Source organism: Alosa sapidissima, chromosome 2 (assembly GCF_018492685.1).
Source record: "Alosa sapidissima isolate fAloSap1 chromosome 2, fAloSap1.pri, whole genome shotgun sequence".
In the NCBI taxonomy this organism is placed as follows: Eukaryota; Metazoa; Chordata; class Actinopteri; order Clupeiformes; family Clupeidae; genus Alosa; species Alosa sapidissima.
This window is the reverse complement of record NC_055958.1, coordinates 10,567,326-10,584,702: the sequence shown is the minus strand read 5'-3', so window position 1 is coordinate 10,584,702 and position 17,377 is coordinate 10,567,326. Positions and strand designations below refer to the sequence as shown.

Sequence of the window (17,377 nt, the reverse complement as noted above, 5' to 3'; positions counted from 1 at the left end):
TTGACCTTGGTTAGACTCTGCATATGTTATTTCTCCGTATGGAAAATAAAGTAAATTTTCGACACACGTCTGTTATTAGTTCAATAACAAGTGTTCCTTGTTAAAACATGTGACTAGTGAAACTCAAATGATTTTAGAAATATTTAGCCAAAGCCAAAAAGTGTTAGAGACACCGGTGCAGCTCAGATGTCTTCTTAATTTTCTTTATTTTTTAGTAAAAGGTGCAGAACATTATTAAACTTTGACTAACGTTTCGATGTTCGTTAGTCAAAAACATCGACACATCGAAACGTTAGTCAAAGTTTAATAATGTTCTGCACATTTTACTAAAGAATAAAGAAAATTAAGAAGACATCTGAGCTGCACCGGCGTCTCAACTCCTCTCTAAAATATCTGTCCTGGCCTGGTTGCACCGGATTGTCGCCAAACGACAGAAGCGCGGAGAACCCTCCTTCGTCTACCAAAAAGTGTTACTTTGTGCCCCGCGCTCCCCCACTGCTTGTGACAGAAGGGGGTGGGGGAGGGGGGCTTATCGTGAAAAAGCTTAATGTCCCAAAACGGCAACAAGTCATAATGATAGGCTACAGGAAGTGGGGGGAGGGTATGGGATGACCAGAGCCGTCTTCGCTGTGCTATTCAGAAAGCATCTTCTATTGTCTTTCCAGGCGCACACAGCTCGTTACTATATAGCCTATCGAGTGCCTTAACAGATAGGCTCTGCTCTTGGGTTTGGCCTCACAGCGAACTCAACCCCCTTGTTGCTTGCAGTTTGTTAAATAAAGCGATGCAGATTACATTATTTATTTCTGATTAATTGCCTCTTTTGATGTCTTTTGCAACATCTGCTTGTTAGGCTGGGCTACTGTCAATGTCCTGTACAGGTAAATGTTCAACAATTGCTGGTGTAGGCCTACAGCTATAATCAATTAGGGACTGTTCGTTATTTATTTAAGGGGCTACCGGAGGAATTTTGGGAGCGTTAGTCAAAAAAGACGTGACCCTCCCTCGCCAGCAAGAAATTTTTCTATGACCCTCCAAAGTGATTGAGAAAAAACGCATGACCCTCCCCAGTCCCAACAATTTATTGATGCCTTCTGTAGGCTACTGGGTCAATTTGGGAGCTTGCATGCTATGACACCTTCCTTGAAATGCCTTGAAAAGGCTGTCGTTTGCACAATTTCACAAATAATCACTGGGACCGAAACAAACTTGTCAACTTTTCCCGGGTTTATCGCATATTTTAACTTTTTCCTCGCTGTCTTAGGAGGAGCTGCAGGGCCGTCGCAAGGGGGTGCAAGGCCCTGTGCGAACTTGACAGATGGTGCGAGGCCCTGTGCGAACTTGACAGATGCATGAACTTGCGTGCATGAAATCATGCGATAGCTTACTTTACACATAGCCAAGGCTACCGTCGGTGCAATTTAGTAGCCTAGTCTAATAAGCTACACCAGCTTGTCTTTAAGAGGGGAAATTGTATAGCCTATAACATTAGCTGAGTCACATATTTGGCCATATGGTGTTTATCATAGGCTACATCACGAAACCAAATAGTGTAACAAAGGCGAACACTATTCCTCCTAACAGGGGAAATTAATTGGGCATGAATCATTGTGCTGAACGGTATTTGTCAATGAGCAGAAACACACACGACATTCAAACTGTTGATAAGATGTGCACTGTGGAAACTGGTCTGTAGGCATTGGACAAATAAATGACACTGACTCGCCATATCCTGACTCTGAAAAAACATTGTCTTGCTTTGCCGCAAACTTAGCAGTGAAAGTTTGCAGGTAGCATAACGTCTTTTTCAATTCATAGAAGGGAGAGCCCAGTCTCTCCTGTGACATTGAGGTGCGCAAATAGTTTTTAATAGCTTGTTCAACTTCGAAAAGCTTCACCCGATGCCAGTCACTTATCGCAATTTCAAATTTCGGGAAGCTTCGTTCAATCTTTTTAAGTTTTAAGTGCAGTAGGCCCCTATATCTGCCCCCTTTGGAATTATATCTCGAGCCTATTATAAGGTCCAGTGCGTTATGTCCTGGGATTCGGACGTGCTCAAAAAGAAAAGAAAAAACACTTTTTTTATAGATGGTTATGAGGAGCAATATGAGTCTGTTTAAGTTCCCGTGCCCCCGCTGAAAGTCTCATGCGCTTATCGTTACACTACAAATAGGGTATAATATATATAAAGGCACGCTATTGTATTATCATATGTTTGGTAATGGCTCACTGCGTCATGGAAGCAGTTAAGTCAAGTCGCATCACAAATAGTAGTGGCAGAACTCCAGAGTGACACTTTGTGGTTGTTTGTGTCAACTGCAGTTTGTGCCATTTCTGCTGAGAAAATGGGGTGCGTGATTCATGAAGGAACCCGTCCAAACTTAACTGGGACCCACTGTAGGTTCGCGCATGCATAAAAGTTACCTTAGTTCGTTGTGTTTGTGACTTTAAACAGTGGATGTGCTTTAGTAAATGTGCTTTGTGCTTCATTCCGCATTATAAACCAGTTCTTACGCTAACGTTTTGATCAGCAATGTATCTCTCTTGCCTATACCTTGCCTCACCATTTCTGTTTCCGAAAGAAAGATGTACGTCCATGGCCTTCAAATCTTATCCTAGTGTTCTAATCCTTGGTGGTTGCGTGCGTGCTTGCGCTCTTATTCTCATTCTCTCTCCTGCGCAAACATTATGTCCTGCATGCCTACTGCATGTAGTTCTACTGCATAAAGTTTTGCAAATAAATCAGTTTGTTTTACAGAAATGGCCTACTGTCACACTGCATGCAGGCTATAACCAAAAGCACACATTTTGTAAATAAGCGGGTCGGATCGTGGGTCGGGTATAATTTTGTCCTAATTAATATTCGCGGTCCGAGTTGCGGTTGGGTTGATTAAAATATCGGGCGACCTGCGCAACACTGATAGCGCACCAGGCCGCGATGTCTTCAAGGGTTGAATGAAGCAAAAATTAGTGTATTTTTCAAGTCAATAAACATTCTTAATTTTCTAATGTCTTTGTCAGCGAACATCTGACTTTTAAAAACCATAGGCCTGGTAGTCGCTCAGACAAGGAGTTATAAGATAAAGGCAATACCATTTGTGTCACCTAATGCAGTTCAGCGAATTAGCAAGATACCATCAGAAGCCAACAATCATAAAGCACCTGTGCTCGCGTGTGCGCTCTCTCCCCTGCGCAGGTCTTTTTACAGAGGCACCATTGAGAGCATCTTGACTGGGACCATAATCGCATGGTATGGGAACTGCTCTCAATACAATAGAAAAGCACTTCAGAGAGTTGTGCGTACAGCACAGACCATATGCGGCTGTCACCTACCCTCCATACTGGAGTTATTTGAGGGAAGATGCATTAGGAAGGCAAAAAAAATCTTGAATGATCCTAGTCATCCCAACCATGAACTATTTGAGCTATTACCATCTGGCAAACGATATAGAAGCTTGAAAGCTCGTACCACCAGACTCCGAAGTAGTTTCTTTCACCAAGCAGTTAGATTGCTGAACTCATGCTGAAGACAACAAGGCACTTTTTTTTTCTTCCCCCCCCCCCTTTTTTTTCTACAAACACACACACACACACACACACACACACCCTTTCATTGATTTATTTTTTGAGGAGAAAAAACACAACAAATGTTACTTTATTATAAACCTATAATGAGATGTAATAAAAGAAATCTTGAATCTTGAAGCTGTCTGCGTGTTGTAGGCTAGATTTGCGTGAGTTCTTTCTATCTGCTTTACTTTTGTGAGTTGCGACCATCTAGGCTATGTTATAGACGTTCTATGAGGTACCAGTGTTTAGCTGTGTCACAAAACAATAAGCTTTGTCAGACTACTTTTAAAATGATATTCAGGGCTATATACATTTTAAACATTTGGGGCTGAAGACCTTGTGTTAATTCTTCAGATGGGAAGTGTCAGGAATTTTCATGCGAGAGACGCTCTCGTTGGTGGTTAGTATATGGAGTAGGGAATTGACAGCAACATATCCTAATACACATTATGAGAGATGCTGAATTTAACATAAACTGCGATGTTTGATTTTAAATTAATATAAATTTAGCTGTAAGCTGGCTGGACTGTAAGCTGGCACACGTGGGTGCTCGATGTTTTCAGTGGGTGCCCGAGAGACGGAGCACCCACGGTATCGGCGCCTATGACAAGCGTGTCTCGCGGTTGCATCCATTACAAACAAACATGCAATGTGAACGTCTGGGATTGGGAAGAGCACTAAATGCTCTACTGAATAAGCACAAAGTCAAACCTTTAAATGAAAAACACTCTTTAATAATAAAAAAAATAAACCGCTAATGAAGTAAACTTGTGACCATCAAAAATAGTTTATCGCCTGTAACTCCGTGATAACAGGACGTAACAGTAAGGCATTTGGCTGAGCAACGGAGGTTAATATGCTCTATATTTTGTCCAAATGATGTCTGTCTATCATCGTTGCACTCGGAGAAAACCAGAATGTTTAATTTGTCCTGCGTTTCTTCTATGGCTGCAAACGGGATTCACTCGCAGTTAACCAAATATTTCTTTCTTAGGGCAGGGCAGGCATATTTCTGGCTATTAAATTATTTCTAAACCAGTCTGCTAAAGTCTGTAGTGAAGTCTGTGTAGGGTTTTCCAGGCTCCATTTCTTTTTACAAGACACCCTGCTCACTTGAGCCATCTACCGGTTGTTTGGGTTGTTGCAGCGTCTCACTGGAAAAATACAAATTAAAGTCGCGTGATACCACGTGATCCCACGCGCGGACGGCAAGTGAAGCTGGCCAAGTCGAAGCACTGCCCACTGTATGATGTTACTTTGCATACCAAAGGACACTGGGAAAATAGGGGGTGGTGTTTAGCCTACATGGGAAGCCTAAGGCCTATACTTCTGTCATTCCACTTTACATTTCAAGTTACTTGCACATTACTTTTAAAACTAGTAGAAAATGTATTAAAAAAATCCTCTGTTTTATGTTTTATGTCTTTATGTGGCTCTTCTGAGATAAAAAAAAAATGAATTTGGTAAAAGTGGCTCTCCAGGCAAAAAAGGTTGCCGACCCCTGGCCTAGGCCTACAGCAATAAATTCACAACTACAAAGTTGTGGGTTTCACAGTTGAAATGGAAATGGTCAAAATAGTATATTTCAGCACTCCATGAAATTATGCAGGTGGTCACCTGTGTTGTTCAGCTAGTAAATCTAAAATAAGCTAGTTATCTTGGTCATTGTAATGGCCATGTATAGGTTACATGCTATAACTTACCTTTTCATTCTGGGCTACCCATCCAGAAAAGTATGATTTGTTTTCCCTTCATAATTTTTTGCATCAATGTCAGTAGGAAGCATGCCAGTAAAAATATATATTCATATCTGTTTAGGTGGGATTGTCTGTAATCTGGCAATATATGAACCATGGTGGTGGGATACTCTGGCTAAACAATTTACAAACATGTATGCAGGCTACTGACATAAATAGTTTACATTTCGGCCCAAAAGTTGGAGACCATGTAGAAATTTACTGCAATTTCAAAACCAGATTACTCAGGAACCAATTATTGTACAGAGGCATGCTTTATTGCTTTATATCCTCATAATCGGTAAGGCCTGCTGTTTATTGTGATATATGGTTTGCCATGCGTTGAGTGAAGAGTTTGTGAGATACTTCACCAAGTGAAATGGGTGTGCAGAATTCAGATTAAATTTCATGCAAGTTCAATTTTAATTTTCTCACCAGAGCAACTTGCCGCTAATGTCATTTTAAAGCTTAGATCCGCTCGTTCATGTGATAGGTTTCCTTTGTGGACAGACTGTGTGACATTAACATTACCAACGTGTTTTTTAATTAGGAAACAAGTATTAATGGACAATAGCCTATTTTTTCTCTGATAATATTGACAAGCTGGAGTGCTAGCCAGCTACCCTGCAGTTAACCTAATGTCCGTCATTGACCAGCAGATAAACAGCTAGAGCCATATACCGCCCTGCATTTTAAAGTTTAAATTGTGGAATTTTAACATTACTTCGCCTTCGACTTTAAATTCTCTCCAACATACATGCTCTGGCTAGAACAGTAACTGTAAACTGTAAATGATTAATTATTATTAGGAAAGGACTTATACAAATAACAATAGTTTAAAAAGTAATTGAAATTGGGAGGTTACAGAGATACAAAAGTAAGAGAAAGCGAAGAAAGAGAAGATGTGAGAGAAAGTGGGAAAGAAAGAAGTGAAATATCCAGTTGAATGTAGAGAGACAGAGGAAAAACTCCCTAAAGTTGCTGCACAATACTGGGAATCTCCTTGCTGTTGTGTTCTGAAGTATGTTGTGCCTCATTGTGACAGACCGTAGCCTTCACATATACACGCATGCATGTACACATACATACCCACACACACAACAGACTCACCACACACACACACACACACACACACACACACACACACACTGAGCTCACAATTGTGGCTGTGTTCTCAATTTTTAATTTATATATTTGTGATATGTATTCCTTCAACTAATGAATGAAATACACATGCATTCAAACAATATTCATTTTTTAATGTTTCTTTATTTCCTTTGTTTTCTTGTTCTTTTTAAATTTTAGAAGCCGTTGAAATGCCCAATGTCATTGTCATGCACCCAGACTTCAGAATGATTGTTTTGGCCAACCGGCCTGGATTTCCATTTTTGGGGAATGACTTCTTTGGTGCACTTGGTAAGACTTTATTGTCAGTAGTAACATATATTATTTGTTTAATACTTTTGTGGGATGCTTTGTTATACTTCAGACATTTTCCTTTTCCAGGTGATATCTTCAGTTGTCATGCTGTTGACAATCCCAAGCCGGAAGCAGAGCTTGCAATGCTAAGACGATATGGGCCAGATGTCCCAGAAGTAATTCTGCAAAAGCTAGTGGCTGCTTTTGGAGAATTGCGAACCATGGCAGACAAGGGTACTATTACATACCCTTACTCAACAAGGGAAGTGGTCAATATTGTGAAACACCTTCAGGTACGCACAATGATATGATCAGGCTCTCAATTCGACATGATTTTGGTTATGGTATTTGGCAGACACTTTTATCCAAGGGATATATGCATGTATACAGTACCCTCCGGAATTATTTGCTGACAGTTATAAAAAAAAATCTTTTAGAGATTTATTGTAATCTGTCAATGAAAACAATGAGAGAAAATCCAACCTTGAAGGGAAGCAACTTTATTCTGAGAAAAAGGAAAATCATAAAGAAATAAATATTTTTAACAAAAACATGTGCCATGCCAAAACCCCATCAAGGCTGGATATATCCTCATTGTATCGGTTGAAACGCCCCGTAATTACATTTCAATGGTGCAGTAGCAGACTCAAATTCTGAATAGAATTGAGTCTAACTATGTCAGGCTAATTACTGTAGATTCCAGTGTTTTTAATACAACCCCACACACCATCGTCGATCTTTGGCACCACCGCCATGTTGATGACAATTTTTGTTGGTGGCGCTCAATAAACTCCGTTAAAAATATTGTCACTGGTGTGATTAGTAAATGTCAGCGCACTCATGTTGGCGCCTTTAAGTATATGTAAGTAAGTATATACTCTTTTGATCCTGTGAGGAAAATTTAGTCTCATCACACAGTAAACACACTGTGAGGTGAAGCAGACACTAACCCGGAGCAGTGAGCTGCCTGCTACAGCGGCGCTCGGGGAGCAGTGAGGGGTTAGGTGCCTTACTCAGGGGCACTTCAGCCGTGGATGTGGGCCTGGGAAAGGAGTGCTCAACCACTTCCCCCGCCCACATTTTTTTCTACTGGTCAGGGATCGAACCGGCAACCCTTCGGTTACAAGCCCGAAGCCCTAACCAGTAGGCCACGGCTGTCCCAAAAAGTAAGCACTTAACTAAAACTTACTTTAATTGGGCCATTATTACATCATAATAGCACAATCAAGCCGCCTTGCAGCTGTGTTCTACTGACGGCTGTGCCTGAAGCGCGCAAATAGGCACCGACGATAGTGCTCTGACACTTGCCATAAACATCAGCGCCAAAATTTGAAATTGAATCGAAAGTCGGAAGTGGAGTGTGATTCACTTATGTCGGCACCAATGTGCAGAGTGCTTGAAAGGCGCCTTTTTTCACTGTCCCTTTCCATTCAACCCTAGCAAAATGCCAGGAATCACTTCCATGATTACTACCTAGCAACTGCCATAGAAATCAATACTTTGTATGTTCTTAGAACTTAATGTGGATAATGTTATCATATTTGTAAGATTGAAATTCCATTTTAGATTCCAGAAAAAAATACTGAAAGTGTGTTTTGTAACTCTCTTTGTACTTTTTTGTATTACAGAAATTCCCAAATGAAGGACTTGCCAATGTGGTACGAAATGTTTTTGACTTTGACTCCTACAACAAAGATGCACGTGAGGTGCTGATTACAGCACTGCACAAGCATGGAATCCCAATTGGAGCAAAGCCCAGCAGTGTGCACCTTGCTAAGGAGTAAGATAACCCAAGGCTTTATATAACAGGCCTATTTTCATTTCAAAATATGCCCTTTGTTAATGTCTATGTTATGAAACATGAAATAAACTAGTAGTATCTGTATATTTTATCAGAACTCCAAACAATCGCAGCTAGCCCATATGGTCACCATAAAAAACATTGCTTTCAAAAAGAGCTCTGAAATTAGTAGTTTTTGTCAAACATTTTCAGCAGAGAATATCTTAAGGCCTGACTTATACAGGCATAGAAGTAAAATAGTTCATACAATGTAAACATGTTTCCTTTTAGTTATCCAACATGTTCCATTTTTTCTTTAAAGGGTTTATTCTACTGAAATTACTTGGAAAACAAAATGTAAAAAAAAAAATGTATGAAAATTCATTAAAATGGTGGATATAGCGTTTGGGAACCAAACTCTTCTATTGTCTCAAGGGCGTAGGTTTGGTCTCAGGACACATCCCCAACTCCTGCTGTCACGATACCAACATTTTTGTTTCAATACCAGTACCAAGTGAAGAATCTCAACCACCTTGACGCCATTAGTAATTTTGAATATTGTGTGATCATTCACATCAGTGGCAGTCATTGAAATTGATTGACCCTCCACACACACACACACACTCACACGCACACAGAAAGTGATGGTTGTCCTAGGTTTCTTTTTCATATTTTGGAATTAATATAAACTTTATATACTGTATATTGTTAATTATTTATAGAATTTTATGATCTGCATAATTACTAATAGCTAAACATTTGGTAATTTGAATACATCATATTGATATTTAAATTATTAGTCTACACTTCAGTCGTCTTCAATATCATCACATTTGTGGTGTGCAAGTCTAATTGTGTGCCAGTCACTTTAAGGAGAACGTGAACGCAATTACCTTTCAGACTCAAGGTTTTAGGCTAGTGGAAAATAGTTTAGCATAGTGCAATGATATGTGGATTCAATTCATCATGTTTGCTATGTCATTAGATAAAATAAATGTTCAAAAAATTAACAAGTCAAAGAAAATCTTTCTTGAATGAGATCATAAAAGGAGATACGTAAGTGTCACACAATGTTCATTTCTATGAGTGTGGATATGCACCATACTTTATCTTTTATTTCTTTGCACAGTGCAGGCTACATTCAAAAAATACATTAGCCTACATAAACAGAATATAGGAACAGGAAAATGTCTCGGATCCATTGTTTATTGCGACTGCAAGATTGGTAGCCCAATTAACAGTCAGTGACATGGTGACTTCTATTCTGTGCTATATGCTTCCTAAGACAAAATGTTTTCATTGATATAAAGGCTGATATAAGAAAGATGCACGTAATATCACATCGTACGGTCCCAAATATGGGATCGAAATGTCATTCTGGATCTTCTTAGGTACTGTAATTCTTCTCACAGCGTCGATAAATTCATTTAATTAACATTGTCGTATATGACAACATTGTAACTCTTAACCATCAAAACATAATAACATAATTTGGTTATGACAGGAAGTAAAATGCCCACCCTGATGTGTTTTTTCACATATCACCCAGACTTATTGGGATGTTATAATCCAACTGTGAAACCAATATGTGAGTTTAGTGCATCAACATGCTGAAACCTGTTTAGTGCCCCCCCCCCCCCCCCCCACACACACACACACACACTAAAAAGGGACAACAGAGTTCATATTGAATATGACTGCTATGAGGTTTTAACAGTCCCAGACAAGACTGAAGTGGGGAAAGGGGCCAAGATGGAGTGGATGAGATGGTGGATGGAGAAATAATATGCCAACCAACTGGAAAGGCTTCCTGAGAGTGGATGAAAGCAAATCAGAGGTTTGACTTCCTGACCAGGAACCTTGTGAAATGTTGACCACCAAACTTTTCCACAAATTGTTTCCACTCTTACCCACGTGAAAGAGAGAGATTGCCCCTGGTGCACATTAAGAGGCAGATATGAAGATGCTACTCCAACAGGCAGATTCTGCAAGAAGAGACTCTAAAAAGATCACCCTGCACACTGTAGATACAGATGTCGTCGCCCTAGCTATTGCACATAGAGCTAGAGCTGGACATTGAAAAACTGTTTGTGGCATTTGGGACTGAAAAGCACTTCAGATGCATAACTGCCCATGAGATTGCAAAGTCTCTGGGTCCTGAAATATCCAAGGCTCATAGTGTCGCATTTACAACCAGGAGCAAGAAGACTGCATGGGATACCTGCAATGCCTATGAGATGGCCTATGAGAGAGACCTTCACTTAAAAAGCTCCAAAAACCATGTTAGATAAGGTAATTTACATGGTGGAATGATTTACAATTCTTCACTATGATCACACCGGCAGCCAACTGAACATCAATTAAGCCACAAAAAAAAGTAAAGTAATGGATCAAATCCCCCCAACCATGGATGCACTGGTGCAGCACCTCAAAAGAACAGCGTGTTATGGAGGACATTGTTGGGGACAAGTGCTTAAAGTAGTCCTACCTAGGGTCTATTTTTGGAAGATAATATGTGTACATTTTTGTTTGGGACCAAAAAATGTCAAAAAAGTTTTTTTTTTTTTCTTTTTTTATAACATTGTTTATTAGAACACATCACATCAAATTACATAGATCTTGTATGTATGTGACCATCATTATTATTTTCTAAACATACGTGAAGAAAAAAAGGAAAGAAAGAAAGAACAAAAGAAAAAAATCTATATATAATAATAATAATAATAATAATAATAATAATTATAATAATAATAATAATTATAATAATAATAATTATAATAATAATAAAAACACAATATACACAAATACACATAAAACACAAATACAAAACTTAAAACCCACCTAATTCCCCACCCCAAGTTGGTCCACCTTTCTCCATCAATGTATCACATCAAACAACTTGTATCTGTACATTGGCATTGTGGCAACAGTACAACTGGTTAGAGAAATAGAAAAGTTTTGTTTATATCTAAGTGGTAGGAGTCATAGGTACATTATCAAAATATGAGAGGAGAGGCTGCTATGTAGTGTAGAATTCCTCAGTTGACCCTTTAAGTGAGAATTTGATCTTTTCTAGCTTAAGGAATGACATTAAATCAGTGTCCCAAGACTTATCTGCTGGGGGTTTGGGAGACTTTCAGTGTAGAAGGATACATCTGCGGGCAATCAGAGAGGCAAATGCTAAAACATTTCATTTCTGTTTACTAAATTCAGAGTAGTTCAGGGGAACACCATGGCAATAAATGGACAGGATTCAAGATTATATCTGAGGTTCTAGATACAGTGATATCTGTATCTAGAACCTCAGATATAATCTTGAAAAAGTTCTTCCAGAATCCTGTTAGCTTTGAGCATAGCCAGAAGGTATGGGTTAGGTCAGATGGTACAAAAACACATCTATTACAGGCCTCGCTGGTGCCAGGGAAAAATTTCGCTAATTTGGCTTTGCTGAAATGCATTCTGTGTAGCACTTTGTATTGTATTAAGTTAAGACGGGCACAGGATGAGGAGCAATTCGCTTGTTATTTGGCCCCCACTAGGAGTCTTGAAATTGGACTCCAAGCTCGTTTTCCCACTCCTGTTTAACTTTGACCAGCGGAGAGGGGTTGGATTGAAGGATATATGTGTATAACTTGGACAAGATCTTTGTCAGGCTTTCAGGTCTGTCAAGAATTCTTGGTAAGTCTGCAGGCAGAGATGGGAACATGCTGCAATGGTCTTTAATAAAACTGCGTACCTGAAGATAGCGGAAGAAGTTGCTTTGGGGTAAGTCATGCTCATGGGACAAACTTTTAAAGTCAGCAAATGTTCCATTTAAAAACAGCCCCCTGAATGATGTGATACCTTTAATGCAGAGTCAAGTTTGGAAGGTAAGAAATTATGATTATAGCATAATGGACCAAGGAGGGTGAAATTGTTTAATTTAAAGTGTTTGCGGAACTGTGCCCATATTTTCAAGGTTGACAGAATTACGGGGTTTGAGGTGTAATTTGTGGCTGAGAATGGTAAAGGGGAGCATGTCAGAGCTACAAGTGAGGAGGTGAGGCAGGAGAGGGACTCCATTTTGCACCAGTCTAACTCACTCTCCAGCTGAGTATTTTTTGTATATTTGCAGCCCAGTAGTAGAACATGAAATTAGGCAGGCCCAGGCCACCCTCTGGTTTTGCTGCCTGCAAAGCATTTTTGTTAATTCTGGCAACCTTGCCTGCCCACAAGAATGGGAGGATAATTTGGTCAAGCTTCTTGAAAAATGATTTTGCCAGGAAGAGAGGTAGACATTGAAAAAGGAACAAAAATCTAGGCAAGACATTCATTTTTATTGTTTGTACTCTGCCCGCTAATGACAATGGCAATCTGGACCATTTCTGTAGGTTGGCTTTTACTTTAATCATTACTTTGCCAATGTTATATTTATGTAACCCCTTACCTGGTGAAAGATTGAAACGTATTTGTCCCTGTGTACTGTAAGTGTTTTGGCTTTAGAGCTTATTGGGAAACACTGTTTTTTGGAGATTGATTTTGTAGCCTGAAAATGTACCACATTTCTCTAGTATCTGTATTTTATTAGCACAGGTGATGGGATCTGTCTGATACCCTGCAGATGGGTTGATGAACGGTTCAATAGCGAGGGCGAAAAGTAGCAGTGACAGCGGAGACCCCTGGCGAGTTCCGCGGGACAGAGGAAAGTATATTGAGTACTACCTATTTGTGTTAACACGGGCAAGGGGCGATGAATAGAGTAGGCGTATCCATGTTATGAATTGTTTCCCAAACCCACATTTTTCCAGCACCTTAAACAAGTACCCCCATTCTATACTGTCTTTTTCCGCATCCAGTGAAAGCACTATTTCAGGCTTTATCGCATTGGATGGGGCAGAGATAATATTTAATAGACGTCTTATATTTGATGATAACTGACGGCCTCTGATGAAGCCAGTTTGGTCCTCAGAAATTACCGAGGGGAGACATGTTTCCAATCTTCTTGCCAGTGTTTTTGCTAGTATTTTTACATCAACATTTAGAAGTGATATGGGTTGATAGGAACTGCATTCAGCAGGATTCTTATCCTTTTTAAGGATAACTGAAATAGACGCCTCCGTCAAAGTCTTTGGCAGTGTTCCTATAGACAAGAAGTGGTTAAACATATCTAGAAATAAAGGGGATAATTTAATGGAGAATCTTTTGTAAAACTCAGGCGGCAGCCCATCAGGCCCTGGTGTTTTGCCATTGTTCATTTCCCTAATACTGTCATATACTTCCCCTAGGGTTATTTGTTGATTTAGTGATATCTGTGTTAAAATATCAATTGTTGGTATGTCTATGCTGTCCAAATATGTGTTCATGTTTCAAATATGTGTTCATGTTTAAGTCTGCAGGAGGGGGTTCAGAAGTATAACGTTTGGAATAGTATGCTTTGAAAGCTGCATTGATCCTCAGGGGGACACGTTGTAAGACCCGCTAACTGATCATTAATTTGATCAATGTGTCGTGATGTTGCTTGGTGTTTGAGCTGGAGGGCCAGCAGATGGCTTGCTTTGTCGCCATATTCATACAGCATCCCTTTAGATCTCAGTCTGCTTTTTTCTGCATTCTCTGTAGAGGTGAGATCGAACTCAGTTCAACACAAGAAGGGTTTTGCTCCCATTACTGAACGCATACACTGCAAGTGCACACAATAAAACACTTTTTTTTTGTTCAAAAGTTAAGCTTCTTTCTACATTTACCCAATTCACCCCACCCAACACAAAACTCGCCTTTCAGTGTCATAGTCTAAAGCGCAATTCAGGTGTTTTATTAATTATCCAAAATCAGCATCTAATAGCCTATCACCCAGGCTATTTAGTGTTCAAGCTAACTCAATCTCAAACCTTTCAGACGTGGCAGGCATCATTTAGCTTTGTTCTTTATCGGTGTTGGAAAGTTCCCTTTCATCTGATTGTAGAATGCTTCTGCTGCTTCAGGGGTGTCGAAGAGATGAGGCGAGCAGGGTGGCGTAGGAACGTGATTAGAGTTTATTCTTGATGTCCTTGAATGTCGCTCGTTGCTTGGCCAGGCTTGAACTCATATCGGGGAATAGATTTCTGTTGCCGTCGAACTTTGTCTTCCTTCTGTGACCTTGGCCATCGGAGCACACGCTCCTTATCTTGATAGCGATGGAATCTAACAATGATGGCTCGCGGACGTTGTCCCAAGGCAGGCTTTGGAGCTTGTGTACGGTGCACTCTTTCCAGGGGCCTGTTGCACAAAACTAGGATAAGGGATTAAGCCGAGATATCTTGGTTATCCTGGCTCAATTTGTCCGTGATCCAGTTGCAACCCTCTTACAGTACATGGCAAAGGCGAAAGTCCAATTGGTAGAGTTTTGAGTAAAACAAGAATATGCATGTGCAACTGAACAACAGGTCCCATGTGTGTTGCTATACCTTGGTGGTTGGCCCTATTTCTTGTCAAAAGTTTAACCAACAGAACGCTTCAGTCCAGTTCACCAGCAGGCTAATATTCAGATACTATGTCAGTTCCTTATTATGGGAGTCAGGGGTTTATTTAGCTGTTAAATTGGTTACTAGTTGTTATTACAATGTTATTGTTAATCATATAATTGTGATTATATTGATGAACAAACTATTGCCATGAAATAATGGTACACTTGTTATTCAAGTCAAATAAAAGAGGTAAAGGTCTATTGACTGGTAAAGAGGACTCCTGGACAACAAATGCTACCCATACATCAGAAGACTTTGAACAGATTTGGAAAAGACTGAAAACTACCGTCTCACACCCTCTCACATTTAAAAACAATTCACATTCACAAGTTTCCACAGGGTGCTACCGTAAAAAAGAAGGTGGGGACAAACTTTGCAAATTTGTGAAGAGGCCAAGTATTTTTCGGATTTTTATTTACTGTGTAAAGTCGCAAACCTTTATGAGAGATACAATACGGAGTGCTGCAACATGTGCTGCTTATGGTTATACATATAACTGAATTAATCTAGTACAGTGGCTTAAACGTCAGTTTTTTAACATCAGCCTAAAACTAGTGTTCCTGCAGGGGAAGGTGAAGTGTTTAGATTTGTTCTGTCAGGTAGAATACTAATAATTTATAAGAAATTAGATAACAAATATTCACATCTGGCTTTAATCACTTTGCCCCTATCTGTCCGGTGCTGGAGAGAGCTCAGTATTGGTTTTTATATTGTCCACACTAGTGTTATCATGAGCCGAGACTAAAAGACTTGCAATAATATCAAACACGCTTGATTTTGTCGTAATGTCAAGACTAGAAAAAGACTCACTTGGACTGGCTTAAAACCGCTAGGATTGCCACCTTACATTATACGATCTAGACGACGGGAGTGCAGTTTAAGGAGACAACTTCATTCCCAGAATCTCACCAAAAGCCTGTTATTACTTTGACACATTAGCTGTATAAGAGATGTAAATCAAGAGAAATGTTGTTTCTAATCATCATTTTGAAAAGTGTACCAGTTCATTCAGTCATGGCCTAGATAGTAAATATAGGTGCACCCTTTCCCTAAGGTTGCCTCTTCCTGTATGCAAGATGTCTGGATACTGGACCATAAATCAAAGTGGAAATGTACGGCGCAAACTCTTGTGCCCCACTGAATCTTATAAAATAGACATCAAGGTATGAGCTTTTTAACAAATGCTACAGTTTTCCAAACTGTAATAGCTTATATTATTTTGTGTACTGGTTTTTGAAACCTTTTATAACAGTTATCAATTTGCTTTGTACCACAGGGCCCAGTCTTCCTGCGTGTTCAGCCTTATGACATTGAGAGAAACGAGTCTAGAGCTGTGAGCTTCACTGAAGAACATGCCCACTGGCAGATTCCTATGAATGAGGTCAACATTGTATGTGATGTCACCACTGCAAAGGGTATGTGTCCAGCAGAAGGACCTTGCACACGCACACACACACACATCCAACACATGTAAATGCCCTACACTGCAAAAAGTGATATCTTTAAGATAAGATAAAATGTCTAGTTAGTATTGTATAAGTCAAAATCTTCTTAAAATTAAAACATAAAAAACAAGTCAATTCATCTGTCATTGGATTAAAAAAATGAGCCTTAATTTCAAGCGATGGTTCGAAGTAATTTCACTCTAGGGAGCTTTGCACCATGACCCCGAGCCAACCCTCCTAGAACCTGTTTTCCCTTGGTCGAACCCTAGTCGAGAAGCGCTGTCAGAAACTAATGACTTTCTGCAGGACAATGAAACAAAGCATACAGCAAAGGAAACTCTCAATTGGTTTCAGACAAAGGAAATCAAGGCCCTAAATCCAACTGAACAGTTCTGAAGGTTAACTAAAGATCAAGATTCACAAGAGGAACCCCTGGAATCTTCAACATTATCTAGACTGACTTATCTGTTTAGAAGAATGGGCAAGAATGACATTTGCATACTGTGTCTGATTAGTATCGTCATACAGAAAATGTCTTGAAGCTGCCATTACAAATAAATGCTTTTCCACAAAGTATTTAAGAAATTTCAGTAGGCGCGTTCAATGCTTTTTTCCTGTGTCATTCCAATTTATTACACATAAACAAAAGTCTTGTCACCCCTTTAAAAATACACACACTTTTGTAGTTTTTTTGAGAAAACAAACAAACCAGGACAATTTCAAGAGCTCAACACAACCAAAACAACAATTGTTGTCCCCAGATTCAACGCAAAATATTACCAAAATGCTGCGGGAAGTGTAATACTGTCAAACTGACACGGTCAAAAGTCTTGTCACCCTTCACAAAAAGTGTCTTTTGCACTGATAAAGGCATACATTTCATTGTTAAAATCAGGTGCTAAGGTTATGGGTAGTCAGACGTCAGCTGTGAAAGCATTCCTGAGA

At 39.6% G+C, this 17,377-nt stretch overlaps 1 protein-coding gene across 2 annotated transcripts in view; it reads left to right on the top strand.

Annotated features, from left to right (window-relative positions):
• Window positions 1-17,377, top strand: part of vwa8 (von Willebrand factor A domain containing 8) — a 201,987-nt gene that overhangs the window by 121,492 nt on the left and 63,118 nt on the right. For both annotated transcript variants that reach the window (XM_042065280.1, XM_042065290.1), the window contains exons 24-28: window positions 6,612-6,722; window positions 6,813-7,018; window positions 8,354-8,505; window positions 16,042-16,150; window positions 16,264-16,402. In XM_042065280.1, coding sequence (XP_041921214.1) covers window positions 6,612-6,722; window positions 6,813-7,018; window positions 8,354-8,505; window positions 16,042-16,150; window positions 16,264-16,402 — 717 coding nt within the window. The remainder of the gene's footprint in view (window positions 1-6,611; window positions 6,723-6,812; window positions 7,019-8,353; window positions 8,506-16,041; window positions 16,151-16,263; window positions 16,403-17,377) is intronic.